The sequence below is a fragment of the Haliotis rufescens genome, unplaced genomic scaffold, assembly GCF_023055435.1.
Source record: "Haliotis rufescens isolate VD_foot unplaced genomic scaffold, xgHalRufe1.0.p SCAF_5, whole genome shotgun sequence".
Classification (NCBI taxonomy): domain Eukaryota; kingdom Metazoa; phylum Mollusca; class Gastropoda; order Lepetellida; family Haliotidae; genus Haliotis; species Haliotis rufescens.
This window is the reverse complement of record NW_025964223.1, coordinates 39856805-39882560: the sequence shown is the minus strand read 5'-3', so window position 1 is coordinate 39882560 and position 25756 is coordinate 39856805. Positions and strand designations below refer to the sequence as shown.

General features: G+C 38.7%; 2 protein-coding genes across 2 annotated transcripts in view; one reads left to right on the top strand and one right to left on the bottom strand.

Annotated features, from left to right (window-relative positions):
• Positions 1–17432, bottom strand: part of LOC124112423 (adhesion G protein-coupled receptor L2-like) — a 44834-nt gene extending 27402 nt beyond the window's left edge. The window contains exons 1-7 of the mRNA XM_048383853.1: positions 17143–17432; positions 12915–13021; positions 11470–11593; positions 9996–10166; positions 8548–8787; positions 5386–5625; positions 1695–1820 (exon numbers count right to left, since the gene is read on the bottom strand). Of these exons, the coding sequence (XP_048239810.1) occupies positions 1695–1820; positions 5386–5625; positions 8548–8787; positions 9996–10166; positions 11470–11593; positions 12915–12989 (976 nt within the window). The 5' untranslated portion in view covers positions 12990–13021; positions 17143–17432. The remainder of the gene's footprint in view (positions 1–1694; positions 1821–5385; positions 5626–8547; positions 8788–9995; positions 10167–11469; positions 11594–12914; positions 13022–17142) is intronic.
• A 4201-nt stretch (positions 17433–21633) lies between these two features.
• Positions 21634–25756, top strand: part of LOC124112422 (gamma-aminobutyric acid type B receptor subunit 1-like) — a 44741-nt gene continuing 40618 nt past the window's right edge. Inside the window, exon 1 of the mRNA XM_048384362.1 lies at positions 21634–22843. Within this exon, the coding sequence (XP_048240319.1) occupies positions 22631–22843 (213 nt within the window). The 5' untranslated portion in view covers positions 21634–22630. The remainder of the gene's footprint in view (positions 22844–25756) is intronic.

The following is a 25756-nucleotide window of genomic DNA, read 5'->3' as shown; positions in this document are numbered from 1 at the left end:
AAGCTTCGTGGGGACTCATGATCAGGGTTAAAGCTTTTCTCCAGCACTACATTCTTGTAGTAAGAGGTGACTAATTGAATATTGGATCGGGTGGTTGGGATTTGTTGTTTTTTGTTTGTTTGTTGTTTAACGCCGCACTCAGCACTATTCCAGCTATATGACGGCGGTCTGTAAATAATTGAGTCGGGACCAGACGATCCACGCAATAGGGACCGATGACATGCATCAACCAATTTATTGAGCCTGACCACCCGATCCCGTTAGTCGGCTCTTACGACAAGCATACTCGCCTTTTACGGCAAGCATGTGTTTCTGCAGACCATTTCTACCCCGGTTGGGGTTTGTAACGTGGTTGAATGCTTGTCGTGTTACCCGCACGGCGTCGTACGATGCTCGTTGTGGCAAGTAATGATTATTTACTGTAGTAATACAATTGGAATATTGATCTCTGCACTGTTAAACAACAAACAAACAATGCGACGGCGTTTCCAGGTGAACTGATACAAGTTCATGGCGGTTACAGTAAGTACAAGAAGCGCACGTAGAATATGACACTTCGAGGCGTGAAGATTGTCCTTATGATCTCAGGGGCAAACAAAATAAAATGGCAAAACCTTCATCCGAGTCATAAACACGGAGCCACGACGAGCACACAGATACGTAAACTTATGAGAAACAAATATTAAAGTGTCACACATCACACCGTTTACATGTCAATACATATTATATGCATACTGTTACGTATTAAGGGGCGGTCGGATAGCCTAGTGGTTAAAGCGTTCGCTCGTCACGCCGAATACCTGGGTTCGATTCCCGATATGGGTTCTATGTGTGAAGCCCATTTCTGGTGTCCCCTGCCATGATATTGCTGGAATATTGCTAAAAGCGGCGTTAAACCAAACTCACTCACTCACTCACTGTGACGTATTAAAATATGATTAAACATGTCAGCATCAAAACACAACCTCACAGATGTTGGATAACCACACATATAATGCTGTAGAAATATGCATATTTACGTTTTACATTTCAGGAATGTTAGCTTTACAAATTCTTCATTCGTCACTGAAGTGTACGTCCATTATCTTGCAAGAAGTGCAATCTCTCACTCTTAGTGATATATCTTGATTAAAGGCTGGACTAAACTTGATATTAGTCCTAAATAGACCCCGCATATACAAGAGGAACATGTTTCACGTTAAACCAAAAGATGAAAACACACTTTGAACAAATTGGCAGTTTCCCATTAAATTATCCATAGTCATATAGACGAAAATTATCAAGCTGCTACTATGGCTGAAAAGTAGTATTTTAATTCCGTGAATAAATTCCTTTTTTTGCACTACAGTTAAGAATCCTGTGCACAAATTAGCTTAGACAGGTGAAACAATCGGTGGTCCATGTGTCGGGATAGGATAAAGATAACGATTGTTACATTTTGATGTCAACAGATTTCAAAGTAGCTATATACATTTGACGAGGCGTAAGGGCTACAACTGATTGATCGAGTAAGTCAGTGTTGGGAATCGAACCCTGACCTCCAGTGTGATGAGCTAACAACGCCTCGCCACCAGGTTACTCCTCCGCCTGGGTTGGTGGGCGATTGAGTATATTCTAAAACAGAAACTGTCCAACAGGACAAACGCAGTATACTGATGGGCCATCAAAACCCTCGGATGTAGTGGGACACGCACCTGGTGTAAGCTGGTGTACTTTGACAACGTTGCTGTAATGCTGCCCCATGTTGTTGAACCCCTCACACACGTACTCCGTGTCGCCCACCAGTCCTTGGACAGTATACGCCTCCCTCGACACTAGACCTGGTAGGTAAATTAAACAAACATATACATGTATATACATGGTATCACACCATATTTTATTATCCTACATATACATAGTATCCCACATATACATAGTATCACACCATCTTCTATTATCCCACATATACACAGTATCCCACATATACATAGTATCACACCATCTTCTATTATCCCACATATACACAGTATCCCACATATACATAGTATCACACCATCTTCTATTATCCCACATATACACAGTATCCCACATATACATAGTATCACACCCTCTTCTATTATCCCACATATACATAGTATCACACCATCTTCTACTATCCCACATATACACAGTATCCCACATATACATAATATCACACCATCTTCTATTATCCCACATATACACAGTATCCCACATATACATAGTATCACACCCTCTTCTATTATCCCACATATACATAGTATAACACCATCTTCTATTATCCTACATATACACAGTATAACACCATCTTCTATTATCCCACATATACACAGTATAACACCATCTTCTATTATCCCACATATACATAGTATCACACCCTCTTCTATTATCCCACATATACACAGTATAACACCATCTTCTATTATCCCACATATACATAGTATCACACCCTCTTCTATTATCCCACATATACACAGTGTAACACAATCTTCTATTATCCCACATATACATAGTATCACACCCTCTTCTATTATACCACATATACACAGTATAACACCATCTTCTATTATCCCACATATACATAGTATCACACCATCTTCTATTATCCCACATATACACAGTATCACACCATCTTCTATTATCCCACATATACACAGTATCACACCATCTTATATTATCCCACATATACATAGTATCACACCATCTTCTATTATCCCACATATACACAGTATCCCACATATACATAGTATCACACCCTCTTCTATTATCCCACATATACATAGTATCACACCATCTTCTACTATCCCACATATACACAGTATCCCACATATACATAATATCACACCATCTTCTATTATCCCACATATACACAGTATCCCACATATACATAGTATCACACCCTCTTCTATTATCCCACATATACATAGTATCACACCATCTTCTATTATCCTACATATACACAGTATAACACCATCTTCTATTATCCCACATATACACAGTATAACACCATCTTCTATTATCCCACATATACATAGTATCACACCCTCTTCTATTATCCCACATATACACAGTATAACACCATCTTCTATTATCCCACAAATACATAGTATCACACCCTCTTCTATTATCCCACATATACACAGTGTAACACCATCTTCTATTATCCCACATATACATAGTATCACACCCTCTTCTATTATACCACATATACACAGCATAACATCATCTTCTATTATCCCACATATACATAGTATCACACCCTCTTCTATTATCCCACATATACACAGTATCACACCATCTTCTATTATCCCACATATACACAGTATAACACCATCTTCTATTATCCCACATATACACAGTTTAACACCATCTTCTATTATCCCACATATACATAGTATCACACCCTCTTCTATTATCCCACATATACACAGTATAACACCATCTACTATTATCCCACATATACATAGTATCACACCCTCTTCTATTATCCCACATATACATAGTATCACACCCTCTTCTATTATCCCACATATACATAGTATCACACCCTCTTCTATTATCCCACATATACATAGTATCACACCATCTTCTATTATCCCACATATACACAGTTTAACACCCTCTTCTATTATCCCACATATACATAGTATCACACCCTCTTCTATTATCCCACATATACACAGTATAACACCATCTTCTATTATCCCACATATACATAGTATCACACCCTCTTCTATTATCCCACATATACATAGTATCACACCATCTTCTATTATCCCACATATACATAGTATCACACCATCTTCTATTATCCCACATATACATAGTATCACACCCTCTTCTATTATCCCTCTTCTAGTATCACACCATCTTCTATTATCCCACATATACATAGTATCACACCATCTTCTATTATCCCACATATACACAGTATAACACCATCTTCTATTATCCCACATATACATAGTATCACACCCTCTTCTATTATACCACATATACACAGTATAACACCATCTTCTATTATCCCACATATACATAGTATCACACCCTCTTCTATTATCCCACATATACACAGTATCACACCATCTTCTATTATCCCACATATACACAGTATAACACCATCTTCTATTATCCCACATATACACAGTTTAACACCATCTTCTATTATCCCACATATACATAGTATCACACCCTCTTCTATTATCGGGGCGGTCGGGTAGCCTAGTGGTTAAAGCGTTCGCTCGTCACGCCGAAGACCCGGGTTCGATTCCCGACGTGGGTACAATGTGTGAAGCTCATTTCTGGTGTCCCCCGCCGTGATGTTGCTGGAATATTGCTAAAAGCGGCGTAAAACCATACTCACTCACTCACTCTTCTATTATCCCACATATACACAGTATAACACCATCTACTATTATCCCACATATACATAGTATCACACCCTCTTCTATTATCCCACATATACATAGTATCACACCCTCTTCTATTATCCCACATATACATAGTATCACACCCTCTTCTATTATCCCACATATACATAGTATAACACCATCTTCTATTATCCCACATATACACAGTTTAACACCCTCTTCTATTATCCCACATATACATAGTATCACACCCTCTTCTATTATCCCACATATACACAGTATAACACCATCTTCTATTATCCCACATATACATAGTATCACACCCTCTTCTATTATCCCACATATACATAGTATCACACCATCTTCTATTATCCCACATATACATAGTATCACACCATCTTCTATTATCCCACATATACATAGTATCACACCCTCTTCTATTATCCCTCTTCTAGTATCACACCATCTTCTATTATCCCACATATACATAGTATCACACCATCTTCTATTATCCGACATATACACAGTATAACACCATCTTCTATTATCGCACATATACATAGCATCACACCATCTTCTATTATCTATGGGGGCGGTCGGGTAGCCTAGTGGTTTAAGCGTTCGCTCGTCACGCCGAAGACCCGGGCTCGATTCCCGACATGGGTACAATGTGTGAAGCCCATTTCTGGTGTCCCCCGTCGTGATATTGCTGGAATATTGCTAAAAGCGGCGTAAAACCATATTCACTCACTCACTCTATTATCTATGTATCGAGGATGATATTCATCTCTCAGTGGAATAATACATGGCATTATAAGATTTTATGGATCATATACAAAAAGGCTGTGTAAGAGTATAAGAAGTTTCAAGAGCAACAAATTCAAGAACCTTTTTTTCATTAGTTGATCTTTTTTTAAATTTAAAAAAAAAGATAATTATCTGATTGTTTGCTTTTTGAATATTGACAACAACCTTTCAAAGTATCAATGTCATTATTTTAATGTATCAACGAACTCACCTTTGCTGACCGACAACCTTGACCTCTTCCCGCCTATTAGCCTGTACCATCTCACCTCTACCTTCGTGTCCGGGGGGTCGTCTTGGACACAGGTCAGGTTCACAGCTGTGTCTCCTCGGACATACACGGACGGAGGTCTCGCAACCACGTGGGGTTTACTGACCACGTGGAGACCAAGTGTCCGGTCCTGCCTGACCCGGACATTGCCCTCACTTCCGGTCAGAATGCAACTGAACTGACCTGCAAATAGGTTATGTCAGTTATATTATAGTGAAGTAAATAAACGATCATCAATAATCTACTTACTATCAGAGATTTGAAATGTCTATAAGGTATGTATAGGTATGTATGTCTATAGGTATTAGAGAATAGAAACTTCAGACATATTTCAGAGTATATCTATAACGTTTGTAAAGTATCTGAGATATGTCCAAAAACATCAAGTTGTTGTTGGTTTTGTTGAGTTTGTTGTTTAACGCCGCACTCAGCAATATTCCAGCTATCAGCTATCTAAGGCGGCTGTCTCTAAGTAGTCAAGTCTTGACCAGACAATCCAGTGATTGACATCATGAGCATCGATTCACGCAATTCGAATACGATGACTTGCATCAATCAAGTCAGCGACTCTGACCACCCGATCCCGTTAGTCGCCTCTTACGATAAGCATGGGTTGCTGAAGACCCCGATATTCACGGGTCTAAAACATGAAGTAAAAAACACTCGTGGTGTAATACTCTGCATCAATAATCCATTATGCATTTTCTTCTGATGTAAAATTCCCATACATGCCTCCATACAAACATACAACATACAAGATGTAAACAATTATACTCAGGGGGAAAACCATGTTCCCCGAGTAAGAGTGTCAATGAGCCTATTTCAAAGTCTAGTTTTCAAGGGAAACTTTGATAAAGATTCGTGGACACTCTTGCCTCGAGGAGATGTGGGGAAAGTCACTGTACTCATTTTTATTTATCATATTATTGTTTTAAGAATGTAAAACCCTCCTCTCTCTGCAGTTTTGAACTTTATTGGTGTATAGTTATACATTCCACATTATTGAGGTACAAAGGTAACTGTACAAAGAGAAATACAGTTTAGTAAATGAATTTCTGTTGCCCATAGACCCCCTTTTGCCATCTATATTGTCAGAAGACCGATCAGGAATGTCATCTTGTTCATATCATTGTTATTATTATTATTACTACTCAGCTGATAGTAAATGTACGTGATCATAGTTATGGCTTTCATCATAAATTCTTATTGAGGTTGTTGTGTGAGTATGTTGGTATAGTTTCACTTCGCTTGTATCAGTATTCCAGCAATGCCACGGGGGTGGGGGTGGGGGCCGGGGGGGTGGCGGATTGGATTGCACACACTGCACCCAAATTCAGTGAAATTATTCATGCAAATAACACCACCACGTGTCACGGGACAATATCATAACGAGGAATTCAACGTTGTGCTGCTTTGTTTAAAGGGGGTAAAAGTTAAACGGAGAAGATATTTGGTTAATGATGTCGGATAACACATGTCATCACGCGGGTTGACATAGCAGTTAAAAATACATCAGGCAGCTCGATGTTACTGGACAAAATTAGCCAAATTCATAAACTCAATATCGTCTTCCTGAAAAATCAAGACAAGCACATCTAACACTGAAGTACACATGTATTGATATCAAACATTGGGAAGGAGGGGTTTATCTAACACTAAAGTGCACATGTATTGATATCAAACATTGGGAAGGAGGGGTTTATCTAACACTAAAGTACACATGTATTGATATCAAACATTGGGAAGGAGGGGTTTATATAACACTAAAGTACACATGTATTGATATCAAACATTGGGAAGGAGGGGTTTATCTAACACTAAAGTACACATGTATTGATATCAAACATTGGGAAGGAGGGGTTTATCTAGCACTAAAGAATTGATATCAAACATTGGGAAGGAGGGGTTTATCTAGCACTAAAGTATTGATATTAAACATTGGGAAGGAGGGGTTTATCTAGCACTAAAGTATTGATATCAAACATTGGGAAGGAGGGTATTATCTAGCACTAAAGTATTGATATCAAACATTGGGAGGGAGGGTTTCATCTAACACTGAAGTATTGATATCAAACATTGGGAATGAGGGGTTTATCTAACACTAAAGTATTGATAGCAAACATTGGGAGGGGGGGGGGGGGGGGGGTCATCTAACACTAAAGTATAGATATCAAACATTGGGAAGGAGGGTTTCATCTAACACTGAAGTACTGATATCAAACATTGGGAAGGAGGGGTTTATCTAACACTAAAGTACACATGTATTGATATCAAACATTGGGAAGGAGGGGTTTATATAACACTAAAGTACACATGTATTGATATCAAACATTGGGAAGGAGGGGTTTATCTAACACTAAAGTACACATGTATTGATATCAAACATTGGGAAGGAGGGGTTTATCTAGCACTAAAGAATTGATATCAAACATTGGGAAGGAGGGGTTTATCTAGCACTAAAGTATTGATATTAAACATTGGGAAGGAGGGGTTTATCTAGCACTAAAGTATTGATATCAAACATTGGGAAGGAGGGTATTATCTAGCACTAAAGTATTGATATCAAACATTGGGAGGGAGGGTTTCATCTAACACTGAAGTATTGATATCAAACATTGGGAATGAGGGGTTTATCTAACACTAAAGTATAGATATCAAACATTGGGAAGGAGGGTTTCATCTAACACTGAAGTACTGATATCAAACATTGGGAAGGAGGGGTTTATCTAACACTAAAGTATAGATATCAAACATTGGGAAGGAGGGTTTCATCTAACACTGAAGTATTGATATCAAACATTGGGAAGGAGGGGTTTGTCTAACACTAAAGTATAGATATCAAACATTGGGAAGGAGGGGTTTATCTAACACTAAAGTATAGATATCAAACATTGGGAAGGAGGGTTTTATCTAATTATAACACTAAAGTATAGCTATCAAACAGCGGGAAGGAGGGGTTTATCTAGCACTAAAGTATAGTTATCAAATAGTGGGAAGGAGGGGTTCATCTAACACTGAAGTATTGGTATCAAACAGTGAGATAGAGGGGTTTATCTAACATTGAAAAAAATATATAAAACATTTAGAAGGAGGATTTTATCTAACCGGCATCTCTGTGAAGTATTGGGTTGAACTTAAACACGCCAATGCTCTTGCTCCCTCGTGTTGTGTAATTGACCCGGAAACGATCGGTGAGGCCAAGGGTCACATCCCGACCGGATAAAGCCCACGTGAACGACGGGTCCGAGAACTGGTCAGCTTCACACACGATCTCAACGTATGTTCCGTTTTCAAACAACGAATTCGGGGGATCAGTGAAGAGTTTTATTTCCTTTTTTATTGCACCTGTAGCAAGAAAATATACACCATAATTGTATACTGTCTGGAAAATGTCACTGAAAACCCCTCCTAGAATTGCGTATATTCGGAAACAATTTATATATATACTCACAGACAAAAGAAAATCAAATACCATACATTTTGGTTAATATATGAAGAATTACTCATATTTAAGAGATATTAGATTGGTTCGATGTGCAAACGAACATGCTGTTATGTTGTGTGAACCGACACTCATGACACGCATCCACGTGACGTCATAGGTCCATGACTGGAGATGCACCATTTGTCTAATGCAGGATTAGCGTGTAAAGTTTGGAACTCACGTGCAGCATATCGTGATAAGAATAAAGACACTCTGCGGTAACACTTAAATGATTGTTAGTTTTGTCATTAATTGGTACACATTTGAAACGTCTCTTCTTAACGTACATACGTCTCTACATGTTTTTATGTTTCGAGTTTCTTTTGGCTGCGAGTATATATACTAATATATTGTAAAATTTTATAGACTACAGTCTATGAAATCTTTTATTAAACAATACACTTCTCTTATCTAAAATGATTTCTTTTCCTGGTGCTGTGTTATCTGATTGAATTGTTTTTTACATAAATTTAGATATATTTTTCATTACATACTTTGTTTTCATCACATATTTATATTCCACAGTCATGGTGTAGTACTATAAATTTATACAGCGCTCTTATCCTGACAAAATAGTCTTGCACCTGACTTTAAATGTCAATTCACTCTTTATCTCAAATTACAAGAACTCGTATATCGTTCAGGACGAAGTAACTTCATGTTATCGGCAGAATTGTTATCGATAATGCTTTGTTTTTTACAGTGAAACTTTACTACTCCCTACCCCGTTAAAACGCATCTATCGGATGATTACTTTCGGGAACGTTCCCATATAACAATGTAACATTACTCTGGGACCCTGACTAGTTAATCCGGGCGTTTTTTTAATCCGGAGGATTATAGTATGTACGGTGCGGTCTTTCAACATTATGTTAATTTATGACAACTCATAGAAGCATATACGTCTGTCTCTGTGGCCATGCATACAAATTACATGTAAATAACGGCTGACGTCATTAGCCTAGAACAAAGCAATGTTGACGGTGCCTAATTAAGGGTTAAACAATCCACATATATCCATTCATATAAGTGATATATTTATCTTGATCGAACGTGAATAAACTGTTACCTTCAAGCTGAATGTCGAATTGTACCGACTTCTGTATTTTACTCTGGCCATCCACGCCATTGATTTTGATAGTCAAGACAGATTTGTTCAACGAATCCAGTGACGACAACAGATACAATCGCAAGTCGCCAGGCTTCGTATCAACTCGAAAGTATTTCGATGAATCCGAATCTATAAGCAAATTACGGAATCAGATTAGAGGACATGTACAGTTCAAATAGCAGGTCATATTTCAAACAATACCTGTTTGAGTGTGTCGGGGAAGGGGATGATAATGTCAATAGAGGATAATACAATCATGTATGTTGTCAGTGGTAAACAGAAAAAGGATCCGGATGTTCTATCAACAGAGAGAAACATTCTATTGTTAGTTGTCAGTGGTAAACAGAAAAAGGATCCGGATGTTCTATCAACAGAGAGAAACTCTATTGTCAGTTGTCAGTGGTAAACAGAAAAAGGATCCGGATGTTCTATCAACAGAGGGAAACACTCTATTGTTAGTTGTGAGTGGTAAACAGAAAAAGGATCCGGATGTTCTATCAACAGAGAGAAACTCTATTGTCAGTTGTCAGTGGTAAACAGAAAAAGGATCCGGATGTTCTATCAACAGAGGGAAACACTCTATTGTTAGTTGTGAGTGGTAAACAGAAAAAGGATCCGGATGTTCTATCAACAGAGGGAAACATTCTATAGTTAGTTGTCAGTGGTAAACAGAAAAAGGATCCGGATGTTCTATCAACAGAGAGAAACACTCTATTGTCAGTTGTCAGTGGTAAACAGAAAAAGGATCCGGATGTTCTATCAACAGAGGGAAACATTCTATTGTTAGTTGTCAGTGGTAAACAGAAAACGGATCCGGATGTTCTATCAACAGAGGGAAACACTCTATTGTTAGTTGTCAGTGGTAAACAGAAAAAGGATCCGGATGTTCTATCAACAGAAAGAAACACTCTATTGTCAGTTGTCAGTGGTAAACAGAAAAAGGATCCGGATGTTCTATCAACAGAGAGAAACACTCTATTGTCAGTTGTCAGTGGTAAATAGAAAAAGGATCCGGATGTTCTATCAACAGAGAGAAACATTCTATTGTTAGTTGTCAGTGGTAAACAGAAAAAGGATCCGGATGTTCTATCAACAGAGAGAAACACTCTATTGTCAGTTGTCAGTGGTAAACAAAAAAAGGATCCGGATGTTCTATCAACAGAGGGAAACATTCTATTGTTAGTTGTCAGTGGTAAACAGAAAAAAGATCCGGATGTTCTATCAACAGAGAGAAACATTCTATTGTTAGTTGTCAGTGGAAACAGAAAGGAAGGATCCAGAAGTCCAAACAATGGAGAGTATGACATGTCACGTGTCAGTGGATGTATTTGCCCAAATATAATATTCTATAGCAACAGTAAAGCAATCTATTTGCAGAATGTAGATTCGTGTTTAGAACTAACATACACGTCTCGCATAGCAAAGGTTTTACCTTCAAGAGTGAAAGTGAGACGAGAAGTGTCTGAACAACTCTCAATTAACTCCCCTGGGGCGATGTTGACTTTGATCGAGATCACCTTGAAAGTCTTACAGTCTGACGGTGGGTTAGTTCTTTCCTGAAGAGAAACGACTTTGTCAAAGTGCATTTTTGCGTAGAATCAAATTATACATAAATAATTCTATCAACCAATCTCTCCTGAGGCACAGACTGATTGACGTGCCTTCGTGATTACGTTGTAATATTGTTTGACAGCCTATTTCTCTGTGGAATATGGCAAACAGTCGGGAACATGTAAAGTGCACAAACTCTTCACTCTGTTGAAACGAGGATATGTGTTCACAGTATAAAGACTTGTCTTAGTCATTAACAAACTCCGACTGATAAACAGAAGATAACCAATAAACATTACCCAGTCCGAGTTGAGATAGGCTTTTTAAATGTCTTTTACTGGACAATAACAAAAGATTTGTTGCCCGTAAGGGGATTCTTCATACATCAGAGCATCACAAATGTTACACAAAACATAATACATTGAGGGGATTAAACGAATACAAATAGACATTTAAAACATAACATGGAACATACAACATTAAGAGCATTAAAACGTTTATTATTACACGATACATGGGCTATAGATGTTGGTTTAAAAAGATTAGAAACACTGGGATTTAACATTTATTTAAAAGTGATATGCTAACTGGAATAAAAGAGGTCTTTGATTGTATAGATTTAACTTTTGGAATGAGGTATCTTCGTCCAGTTGGTAAAAACATTCAGATTTAACATTTGTTGAAAAGTGATATGCTAACAGGAATAAAAGAGGTGTTGGATTGTCTAGATTTAACTTTCGGAATGAGACATCTTCCTCCAGATGGTAAAACAGAATAACAAGAGTTTAAAAAGTGAAATAAATCGTCTAATATCTATGAGGCTAACTTGACAACATTCTTGTGGTATAAAACGTCAAGATTCACATAGACATTAGGTAATCTTCCTCCTAATCTTACACTTTTCTTCAATCAAATCTTGTTTTGTAGTGATAAGACAGATAAGATTGCTTCAGATTGACTGAACACAATTTTCATGAAATAAAAGCATTATTGTAGAGTCAATATCAAAATATCTCAGTTTTCATGAAAATTGGAGGCGAGATTGACACTTGCTGTATGTGGCACCTGTGTTTTGGGAAGCGTCAAGTTATTGTCAGTGATGGTCCCGAGGTACATGTTCTTGTATTCTGTCACAACTTGTACGGCATCTCCACTGATGATCCCTTGTGTTTTGGTTGACCGGATATTTCTAAGTTCTTTTTTTCACATAAAGCTGTAGAAAGATATAAACAGCCCTGACACTGGCATAATTGAAGCAAAAAGACTAAACTAATTCTCAATCCCACAGTAACAGGTAGCAGCTCACGTTAACCCTGCAGTACTTACGCCACCTGCTTCAGATTGACAGCCAAAACATATGAGCACGACAGCGCAGATGCACACGGCGTATCTGTTGACCATTGTGTCACTCCCTTGTCATTGTATGAAAGTTTCTGTGGAATAAGAAAAGATTACACAACTGAAAAAACTGTATGAAGCTGATTTTGTTCTTTCCCCCGTTGGGATTTCGGGATAGAATCTGTCACATGTATCTATGTATAACATCAGGAACATACTTTATCCAACAGCGTGGGTCGTTGTGACAGTGAAGACAGGGGATGTAGCGACAGATAAGATTGCTATCAACCACTGGCTTGTCTGGTCCAGAGTCAATTAATTTCCGTGCTCATAATAGTGTTGTAATATTACTGACTACAGAGTACTCCAACTTTCATTCACTCATCTGAAATGGGGTTTAGGTGAGTGAGTATGGTTTTACGCCGTTTACAAAACTATTCCAGCAATATCACGGCGGGGTACACCAGAAATCGGCTTCACACATTGTATGGTTGCGACGTTCGTGTGTGTGTGTGTGTGTGTGTGTGTGTGTGTGTGTGTGTGTGTGTGTGTGGCTGCTTGTACTAGTCTGGACTTATGCCGATTTTATAGTGCAAGCCCACCGCAGTGTAACACGAATACCCCATTCAGACACAGCATACTGACTCCGAGTCCTTCTTGTACCCTTCAATACCGAGCGCCAGGCAGGGTAATAACAAGTTTTAACGTATTTTGGTATGACGTGCCTGGGTATCGAACCCTGGACCTTATGCTCTTCGGGCGGACGCTCTACCACTAGACCACGGATGTGGTCGATTGATATGAATATCAGTTGATCAATAATATCATGACGTGTTTAATAGTTTGAGTAGGTTCCTGACAACCTGTGCTCGTCGGGGTAACAAAATGGATCGGTTGGCGTCACCGTAAAGGGCCACCCATATCCTATTAATACAATGTAGTTGAGTTGATTTATCAGAAAGTATGAACTGACGTGTGTCAATGTTGTTTTGGCAGCAATGGTACAGCTATATCACGGCGGCTAGAGAAACTATGACATCATGAGAGAAGATTCAGTCTGCGGAGTATGATTAGACACAATCAGCCAGGCCATAGCCCATCTTATAGAAATAGGTCTCTACAAACATACAGTATTAGTGACCTATCATGCCCCTCAATCGCCAGGGGGTGCCAGTTGCTTACATGGTGTCTGTTCCTCATGTAGCCTCGTCACTATATGGCTGAGATACTGCCGATGTGACGTTAAATTTAAACTCACTCACTCCTCATGTAGCACCGTGTGCATGTTAACATACAGTGTTGCAGCCCAACGGTCAATGTGACCTCTTGCGACTATAATCTTATCAAATAAATATTTTTCAGCGTTTAGATTGAGACATGAATATCTCGTGCGATTATCCATTTTCATCATTTTTATCCTGATCCAATTTAAGCTCAAAAGGGTGAGAAACGTTTGACCTTCGATAAACTCCGTGATAAGATATTGTTTTCAGCTACAAAACCAGATATTTTACTTAAAAACTCTAAGCCTGAATTTCTGTTTAAGATTAACACCTTGCGACAATGAAAGTTTTTTGGCAGGCAATTCCTTTTTTCAACAGTCATTATGTTCAAGACTTTTAGGGGATAATTTCTTTTTTTCGATAGAATCAATATTTTTATCTTTCACAAAAAGTTCAGCTGTGGTACCGAGCCCCCACCTTTTTCCTATAATAATGCCAAAGTTTTTATTCCATCCAACACTTTATTATTATTATTGCCTCAGATGTATCGTAAATATTTGCAGAATGTGAAGTTTTTAATGGTATGCCCACTTCAAACAGACACATTTAAATACATCGCCTGTCTTGCGTTCTGAATGTGTCGACTGCGAATGTATCAATATTGACTTACAGCTTCGCAGGTGTTGTCTTTACATGATTGCATCGATGGTTTTTAATAGTTTATACATTGAAGCATAAATCTGGATTTCCCCATTACTAAGTATCCACATATGAATAAAAAACAAAAATATAAGACAGAAATGAACCGTTATTCCATGATGTTGACATATATCTTCGTCAGCGGAATGTACACAGCTATTTCTTTAAGTCTGAAGACAACTATAAACATAAGGTATTTACGTTATTAACGGAATTTAAGCTGTACTCCAACGCTTAAAACGCCGAGTAGATAAACATATGTGATTTGCGGTGTTTATTCTCAAACTTCCGGGCATCGAATACTCAACATCAACCAAAAACATACCGTTTATATATCGACATTGTAAATACGAAAAGTTATCTGTAGTTTTCCGTTTCACTCTCATTCTACGCAGAGATTTAAGTAGCTATGAGCCCGTCAATCTGGAACACTGTAACGTCGCGATAGACTGATGAAGCCGTGTGTGTCCAACACTACAGAATCCGCCTTGTTTGCAGAGTACAGAACCAAAACAGCTAAATCAGCAACTTTCTCACAAGTATTTATCAAACGCAAAAATACAATGGATGAGGTATTCTTGTTGCAATGCTGAGAGTAACGTTGCCTGATCCTCGATCTGATTCTAATCAGGAAAGAAATTCATACGCAGTTAATTTTGCAAAATATTTCCAGATTTCAAATGCCTCCTTAACGTTATTCAACCAATCAGATTGCCGCATACACTTTCATTCGGTTTACAATATGAAACAGCATACGTATTTATTAGATTTATTGATTGATGTTTGAGCTTAGCACAGTTGTCTTCGTGATTGTTCTGTGTTTGCTGACAGGGCATTAACGTACTTACATGCTTGCGTTTTATTGTGCAAACACTTCTAACTACAAACTCTGTTATCCATATACAGTAAACTACGTTTATAACGAACACGCTTATAACGAACTGTCGGATATAACGAACTGTTTCTTTGTGCCGTACAGATGGTGTACATTTACTTATAACGAACTACGGTTATAACGTATTAAAATCAGTGGTGTTTCGTTATAACCGTAGTTTACTGTAGATGTACAGTGAGCACTTGATGTTAGTTATTTCCTGTTACAGTTTTGAGTTCCTACTAAACATCATAAGTTAATATACTTTTGACATAATATTCTTCACCCAAAATAGTAAACGTGTGAAACATGTATCACTACGGACTTTCCTCCAACATGAAGCTGACACGTCGTGATATAACTGGAATACTGTTCAAAGCGGCCTTAAACAATACTCACTCGCCTATGTTTCTGTTTTCTAGTTGACAGAATTAGCTTGCTTTATTAAAACAAAAAGAACAGATAACAAATGCCGAATATCTTCTGCCACACCTATGAATTATATATAAACATTTTTAAAGACATTGTATCAATAGCAACACAACACTGCTTTCCGCAGGAAACCGAAGTAAACGTGTGTTTAACGCGATGTACGACTACAGTTATATAGGATATATTTATCCTTTGAGTAACTCGTTTGTGGTCTAGTGGGCAAGGCTATTGGATGTAATGTAATCTTCTCACAATGAAGAAGACGAAGTCACTAATGGGTGTGGCCACTTATGCGAACTGGGACAAAGCCAACAGAGTGCCTGGCTGTGTAGGCTGAATATCATAAACTATTTATAAGATGGGTGCACATGTGGGTAGGTCGCAAAATATGTCAAAATATATAAGACAGATGTGTACATGTTGGAGTGTGGCTTACGTTATTACGAATACGTTTCCACACATAGTGTGTTTCTAGTTTCGCAATAAAGATAAACTACGAATCATTTAAAATACTAAAATTACGTTGGAAACTTATTTCATATATATGGTTGCTAAATACTAGTAGTGGAAATAAGATCTGTTCGACCCATATACAGAAAAAGAGAATACAAACATTCATCGTCAAATATGTGTTAAATTTAAGATATTCCTGGTCTGCTTAATGTTTATGATACATGCTTTGGCAATGAGAAGCCGACTAGGTCCTACATAGTGTGTCGTTGCTTCACTAAAAGTCATGCGTGACACACGTCCTGTGAGAAAAAAGTTCTGTTCACTGAAGTATAACCACAGTATGAAACACATGACTAGTAAAGCAATCTACGGGCGTGTTGTGACTAATGTTGACTTTTGATGCTACAAGGCCACAGTAGAAACGTGATATCAATTTTAGAGCCTTTTTTCGACAATAGTTCGTAAATAGATACAGAGGTAGGAACTACCCTTGCCCTACCCCTTATTTATGTCACAGTGTTCACTGTATACTTACCTCGCTGATTTACTAGGTAGTAACATCCATCCAATAATGAAATCACAAATCAACTGGACAGGTGTAGGCTGAGTAATAACATAACTTATTCACCACATTTTCTCGCATCCGGGCCCAGCACATATCCTTGTTTTACACCAACATGCTGTGTTCTTGTTATATATATCCGCTAGTTTCACGACTTGGTATACATTGAGGATATGACATAGTTGTCGGGACAGTTTTGATTCAATCAAAAGAAAGACATGAGGCGAAGGTATAACGTCTTTGAAATCCTATATTGACATAGAGAAGAATGACGCATTTATGAATACCCCTCAGTTACTTCCCTTTGTGAATAATACGGTCCCTCAATTTCGATGTGGTATGCAGGTTACGTACTCTATAAGGGTGGCTTTGTGTTGTGTTGAAAGGTGTAAAAGATTAACTGACATTTAGCTTTCTTCAAATCAGTGTTATTGATCGTCAGCAGATGAATGAACAAGGTCGGGTGTTGAAAGAAAACGTGCAGTGTGCGTCACGGGTGGCTGGGTAGAGGCTTGTGAATGTATGTGGTCACATATGCCTATCTTATATTAAACCTAGCTTTCGAGTGGGAATATGAGGCAATAAATATACACAGATTTCTAAATGTCCTTCGGCTTCGTGGTTTATTTAGCAATTCGAACAAGGCCGATTTGTGTTAAGTTTGAATTTGCTTTTCGAAGTAAAGAAATAAGCTTGTTTCGAACATCGGCAGTAAAACATGTTGGGTGTTCTGTGTGTTTACATTATTAGAAAATGTCTACGCAAGAGAATAACAAGTCTCGATTATCCGACGGAACAGTTTATATTTGGAGTAAAAAGCAAAATAGCGGCGAACATTACATGAATAGGTCACTGAAAATCAGTGGTGACACCAGGTGTTCGCAAAAAGGATAAACATATCCTGACTTGTTTGATAGGCATTACTTAGAAGTTGACAGATCACAAAGTAGACACAATATTTGCATAACAACTTATTTCATTACTGTCAAGGCGACGTTTCGGTATAGATCCTTATACCGTTGTCAAGCAAGACTGAATGATGGACATGGTATAGAATAAATATAGTAGGTGAAGGATAAACAGTTACAACGGAGAGAGAGAGAGAGAGAGAGAGAGAGAGAGAGAGAGAGAGAGAGAGAGAGAGAGATTAACATGAGTAGGTTAAGTAATGACAACAGAGAGATAATACTGTAACAATATGATGGACAGAGAACACATGATGGACAGAGAACATATGATGGGGAAGCCAATTTAACAGGATAAGTATATATATAGGTGGGGTGACTATTGCTTAATGAGTTCATAGTAGGCGGATGGGATAAAATAGCCTTGATATCTGGAAAAGCCTGGAAATCTCCTGACTTACCGGTGGAACCCGCTTCTCACACAATTTGCATAAAAAAGGCTTTGTGAGTTGCCCGATGCCGTACAACAGTACCCCATGACATGCCATGTAAAACATACATACACTCCATCCAAGTTTAATCTTTACTTTGGAGATAAGCGATAACAATCTATCGTTTCTAGATGTAATGGTTACAATTTCAAACAGTAACATTGAAACAGATGTATATTACAAACCAACCGATTCCAAGCAATACCTCAATTACAATTCCTGTCACCCCCGTCATACTAAAAACAGTGTTCCTTACTCATTAGCACGTAGAATCTGCGCGATAGTATCTAATTCAGATCATGCACAATATAGACTCGATGAACTGAGGGAGTCACTATTAGAAAGAAACTACCCTAGAAAAATAGTAGAAGACGCAATAAACAAGGCTAAATCACAAAACCGTTGTGATCTTTTAAAACCTAAAGATAAACCTAACGAGAGAGTTCTCCCTTTTGTAACAACCTTTAATCCCCAAAACCCGGAAATATTTGGAAGTGTTCGGGAAACACTATATCCCTTAAATAAGTGTAAAGAACTAGAACAAAACATATCACAATATAAACTTATTAAAAGTAAAAGACGGAGCCAAAATCTGAAACAGATTCTTACTAGGGCTTCTTTCTCAAATGGAAAACAAGAATGTAAAACAGTACAGAAGCGTAACAGACCAAATTGTGGTACTTGCCCTCATGTTTTACAATGTTGTTCTCTTACATTCAAAGACGGAACAACTTTCTATGTCCGTGAAAATATGAATTGTGCTTCAAAAAACTTGATTTATGTCATACAATGTGCTGGATGCAAGGCCGAATATATTGGACAGACAGGGGACACCCTAAGATCGACAGTGTGGGTTCACCGACAACAAATAAGAGACCACTCTTGTCGGTGTATCCCACTCAGTCAACACATTCATCAGTGTGCCGGGAATAAAACACCAAATTTTGTGATATTCCCATTTTATAAATGTGACAATGATGCATTGAGAAAGATAAAAGAATGTTATTTTATTAATACTTTCAAACCAAAAGTAAATGGCCTGAAATAATTGAATTATTTTATACATGAATGAATGTTTTCTTCTTCACGAACATCTGGCTATTTGTAACACGTTTCTGAAATTGAGCACAATCATGTTCCTAGTTTCACCTTATATTCGAAAACAGCCCTAGAGTCCATCGACCTTTTGTAAAGCGTTCGCGCTTATGCCATACGCAGTTATGAAGATGACATTGTGTATTTGGTGATTATGTCTAATGTGTATGTAGCTACCTCAGGTATTAACGCGATATGACCTTACGGCTTACGTTCTACATGTACTCACCACTATTGTATTATCTATAACATTACATAATGCGCAATCTTGAGTACTCACTTGAATTCAACCTCATTAAGACAGATAATGTATTACTGTGTTTGTGCCAAAGCTGGGCACACACTGACAATGTGTTTGACAGTCTCATTAAATGCATTGCATAATCTACATTTCATATTTTACATTTTGATGCAAAATCACACATTGGCGGTTTCGAATGGGAAGTGACTGGTCCTGAGCAGCGAACAGAAAGCCAAGCGAAGGATTCTACAGGGTTGCGGATCTTCTCAACACACTGCACATAAACTCGATGCAGTGGTCGTTTAGATAGCCTCTCCTTGAAAAACTGAGTCTGGGCCGACTTGATATGGCACTTCGCTTGGTTGACACTCATTTCTGTACTATCCAGCAGTACAGAACCATCAACAAAATCAACACCGACATTGAGATTATGTCCCACAGCCTTGGCTCGTTTAGGAAAACTGTGGAATACCTTGTTTTCATCATGAGTATTGACATGCTTCACTAGAGGATCATCAGAAGAAAAATGTGTGCAAAAGTGCACAAAACAATTTTATCATGAACAGCCCCAACGTTAATCAAACCACGCCCTCCCATCATGATTGGTAAATATATGCGATTGAGGGAAGAGCGATGTTGGGATCTATTGTCTGACATGACTCTTCGTGTGAGGGTGTCAATGCCCTGAATTTCTTGTTTTGTCCAATCAACAACACCAAAAGAACATGAAAGGACGGGTACAGCATAAATATTTGTGGATTTTACTTTATTGCGAGCGTTTAGCTCTGAATTCCAGATTTTCGTAAGTCTACACTTGTACTCTGCCCAAAATTTGCCCTTGATATGGGCATTGTGGAGTAATTTTTATTATTATTATTACTATCATCATCATCATCATCATCATCATTATTATTATTATTAGAGACTGCAGCTGCAACAACACTCCTTGTGTAGATTATTACTACTTCGACTTGTGTCATTGCTTCTACTGCCGATCCCTTGTACACGGACATCAATAGTAAACCGGGCCGTCTCCGTGGCCTAGTGGCTAGGGCGTCTGGCACAAGAGCTGAAGAGCGGTACTTCCATCCCGTGGTCGCGTCATACAAAAAGACGTTAAAAGACGTTACTTGTTGTTACCCTGTTTGGCGTTAGTCCGTACTATTATAAGCAGATACACGCAAACACACGTACATGCACGTCGCTGTAGAAGTGCAATAATCTTGAACACGTTAAACCCCATTTCACCTCACCTCAAGTCACTCCTATACTTAACCGGCTTACCGTTCTACATGTTCCTTGAAAGAGTCGACTGGGCGCTCTCAAAATGTCCTTGAACTTTATTTATTTAAAGATAGGGTTTCCAAATGAACTCCATTTATAACCATAATTTAGATCTACCATTCATATTCTAGAATAATTATTTACGTGAGAAATTGTAAAATGTATATAGTCACTATGAATGGCCCAATCAATAACATCAAAAGCAACCTCGATATCAAAGGGAGTGCTTCCGTGGCAAGAAGAATGAACTACTTCTTCATGTTAATTCATGTTTGATGACTACTGAAGTGAAGCCCTCGTGTGGTATAACCCTGGACGTTTTTTGTGGGACGAGGAGCTAACCATTAGCCAAATACATGTCATTGTCTCTTCCCTGCAGTCTCCTCCATCGACACATGTGCATAGAGATCGGCTCTTGTTTGAAGTAACGAGTTTGCAATAGCATATCAAACTCAATACAGTCGTCCTTATACAGTTGTAATTATCATTCATAACGGAAATAACTATATGTCAGCCACACAGAACTCATTCCTCGCTACGTCGTTTCTATCACGGCTGATTATTTCTGAGGATGAATCTGGACGTACATTTCAAAATCTCTGCCAGTTGTAATGGATTATTAAAGACCTTGTAACCGATGGGTAGATCACGCAATTTCATGAAGCTCAACTTCGGATTTACCAATACCACAACCCATACTCATTCGCCTTGATCTTCAACATCATGTAACAGATTAACGGGACTAACGGGTTTTGACCAGGTACTCAGTCTGTCTCTCCACCTGTTCACTGACCAATGACGCCAGTCTCAACGACAGCCGGAGTTGGGAGATAAATCAATGAGTATGCCTTCGAGTGGCACCATTGGCTCTTGGAGAGCGGAGTCGGGCGAATGGCAAGAGACATGTGCTCTGGAGTTAAATCTCATGTTTATGTAGGATAAAGACTGTCAGTTCCACTCAAACCGATGTGGGTTGTTAAGATGGAGTTGCGAGAGCGAATGGCACACTGTCCTAACTATATTGAGTGAATGGTTAGGATAATCGTTGATGTGGAGTGCTGGTGAGACTGATTCTCATAAAATATTTTCACGATGTTTATCATTTTCGTCAAATATATTTCAAACTGCCGAGTCGTGCCTGTTCCTGTATTTTTGTTGCGAGTTAAAAACGCCATGCTGTCGTGATTTTTGAAGACCTTTCACTGAAATTGCTAAAATACTGCACAAGAATGGTTTGACCACCTAGCATGGAATATATTCTTTTTACCAATAGACTGTACCTTGTGGATTAAGGTGTGCAGTCCACAGCCGGTTATGGGGAAACTCTTTGGAACCAGTGAAAACATCGAAGCATATGATGCAAACGAAGTCCCAATGGTACTGTGATAATTTGTCAAGGAGCTGACATATTGTTTCTGTACTGGACGACGAGTTAAATTTTCAGTATGTTTTTGCTGTTTGTATCTGCCATTTTCGTCATGCTGACGAAGTGCTTTTGCCAAATTGACTTATATATTCTTGGACTTTTCCCCTTCGAGGGGGCATGGCCCGGAGGGGTGGCGTTGTTGAACGCTGTCCAGATTGGCCTGGAACAGATTAACGAGCGGGAGGATGTCCTTCCGGGATATAAGCTGAACCTAATATGGAATAATTCAAAGGTAGGTGCGATGTATAGTAATAATAATAATAATAATAGCACTTTTGCACACATTTATTTGTCTGATGATCTTCTTGTGAAGCATGTCAATACTCATGATGAAAACAAGGTATTCCACAGTTTTCTTAAACGAGCCAAAGATGTGGGACATAATCTCAATGTCGGTGTTGATTTTGTTGATGGTTCTGTATTACTGGACAGCACAGAAATGAGTGTCAACCAAGCGAAGTGCCATTTCAAATCGGCCCAGACTCAGTTTTTCAAGGAGAGGCCACGACCACTGCATCGAGTTTATGTGCAGTGTGTTGAGAAGATCAACAATCCTACAGAGTCCTTCACTTGGATGAAGTCGTCTGGCCTGAAAAGTGAAACAGAAGGCTTTCTGTTTGCTACTCAGGACCAGGCACTTCACACTCGAAACCGTCAATGTGTGATTTTGCATCAAAATATGAATATGACACGTAGATTATGTAATGAATGTAATGAGACTGTCAAACACATTGTGAGTGGATGCCCAGCTTAGGCACAGACACAGTGTCTTAAGCGACATGATGGGGTGGCTCGATCCTTTTATGTTTTGACACAGAGGTCCATCCATGGTACGACCCAGAATATGTAGAGGGTGTCATGGAAAATGATAAATACAAAATTCTTTGGAATAGGCCCATTTACAGCCTCAGACATATCCAGGCCAACAAACCTGATCTTGTCCTTTTTGATAAATCCAATGAAATCATTTATATAATTGGGTTTTCTGTCCCCTTTGACACTGATGTGATTGATAAGATTGAGGAAAAACATGGCAAATATGCAGACCTCGCTTTCGAAATGTCACGCTTGCATCCCAAGCACCATGTTGTCCGACTCCCTATTGTTCTCGTAGCCTTAGGCTTGGTACCTCCCAATCTGTTGACTGACATTGGAAGAGTACCCGGGTTTGCTACCAGAAAAACAGCCCTTCTGACAATCTGGGTAATGCAGAAGGCTGCAGTGTTGGGGAGTCTTCACATTCTCCGAAAAGTTCTGGGTGGGTGTGACTAGGCAGCGCTTCCTCGGAGAAGTCCCATTTGCTGTCGGGGCTGCCTGACTGTGCCAGGATCACCTAAACCCTCTTTGCTGCATTTTTTTCATTTAATCTCTACACAGTAATAATGAAGGTCGTATTGGGCATGTATGTTAATAACGATCAAATTGTTGTCATGTACTAGTAATTTGTCATCTGTAGTATAGATGTGCCAAGCAGGAGGAATGGTGGTTCAATCGGTGAGCGCATGTAACTGGAAAGTATTTATTACTGACATTTCAATCATCGAGCACATGTGACATAAGTGATGAAGAAGAATGAAAGGAATTCTAATTGTTGGCATTATGTTGGACTGGCAAAGTGGATGAATAAATCTCATAGGCAGTGGAGCCCACATTCTCGTTATAACACGGATAGTTCAACCCTTCACTTAATAAAGCTTAGTCATATAATAAATCTGGTCATACGTACACACTGAGAAAAGACTATCCATCTCACGTATTTTAAGTTAATCTACCAGTGTAGTTACTATTGTACACTCATATTCTCCACTGATACCGAGGTAGACATTTTGCAGTTGATCCTTTTGTCTCGTAGGATAGAAAGCGTCTTAGTATGATGGTATGCCTTTCTTTGTGCAATATTCCACCAATATCACAAATAGTGAGCTTCACACATCGTTCTGATGTAAGGGTTCAAATCCGTGTTTTCATCGATCTCTTTGCCCTAATATAAAAGTAACAAGACTGCCACGTTCAATGTCAGCTATGCGATAGGATCTATCTAACGAAGATATTAAGTCTAATCAGATTAAGTTTATATCGAGAGCAATGTTCTCATTTTCTGAAACAACATTTATTGTGGTTACTTCTTTAGCTAATATAGTAACCCATATCATTGAGTGAGTGAGTGAGTATGGATTAACGCCGCTTTTAGCAATATCCCAGCAATATGACGGCGGGCCCATATCATTGAACACTTAGACAAATATCAGATGATTAGCTAGTCTTACACTGGGGATGTATGTCTAAAACCGTGTCCAATCTGCATTTGTCAGTGAGATTTCCTGGTTCAAATTGATTCAGATTAATACGATTAAAACGTGTGTGTTGAGAGCGGGATTCGAAAGGCGAAGTGTAGTGTACTCTTCAAGCACAGCGACATGCAAACTATTTTTATATTTTGTTGAATATGTACTTACATAAAAACGGAGAGCATATCTGTTTTTGAATGGGGATATATACACGTATGCTTCAGCCACATGGCTCTGCTACACATTGCACCTACATTGAACGAAAAAAATTTGGTAGCCGTTGTTTTATAGTTCATACAGACCCATCAACTTTGGCAAACAATGCAAAATCACACTTCCCTAAGACAAGCGCTTAATAACCCAAGTCACCAAAGACCTATTTAACATATGACGATCTGATGTACACGATGTTGTAAAAAGCAATTTACATCTTAATATGTTGTATGGATATGACCCGTTGTTCAGACAGATTAGAACACTCGAACTATTGTGTCTAATGTTGTTAGTTTGAATCCCCGCCTCCATACTCATAAATACAAAATTCACACGGTTAATTAAAGTGCGATTTAAAATTAAATACTTGAATAGAAAAGGATTAATGATCATTCCACTTCCAACTCGCAATGACGGTTCAATGGTTACCTCCCACTCGCCCAGTGTGGACCATGCTCACCTCCCACTCGTCATATGTGTACCATGCTCACCTCCCACTCGCCGAGTGTGTACCATGCTCACCTACCACTCGCCATGTGTGTACCATGGTCACCTCCCACTCGCCCAGTGTGTACCATATCACCTCCCACTCGCCCAGTGTGTACCATGCTCACCTACCACTCGCCATGTGTGTACCATGGTCA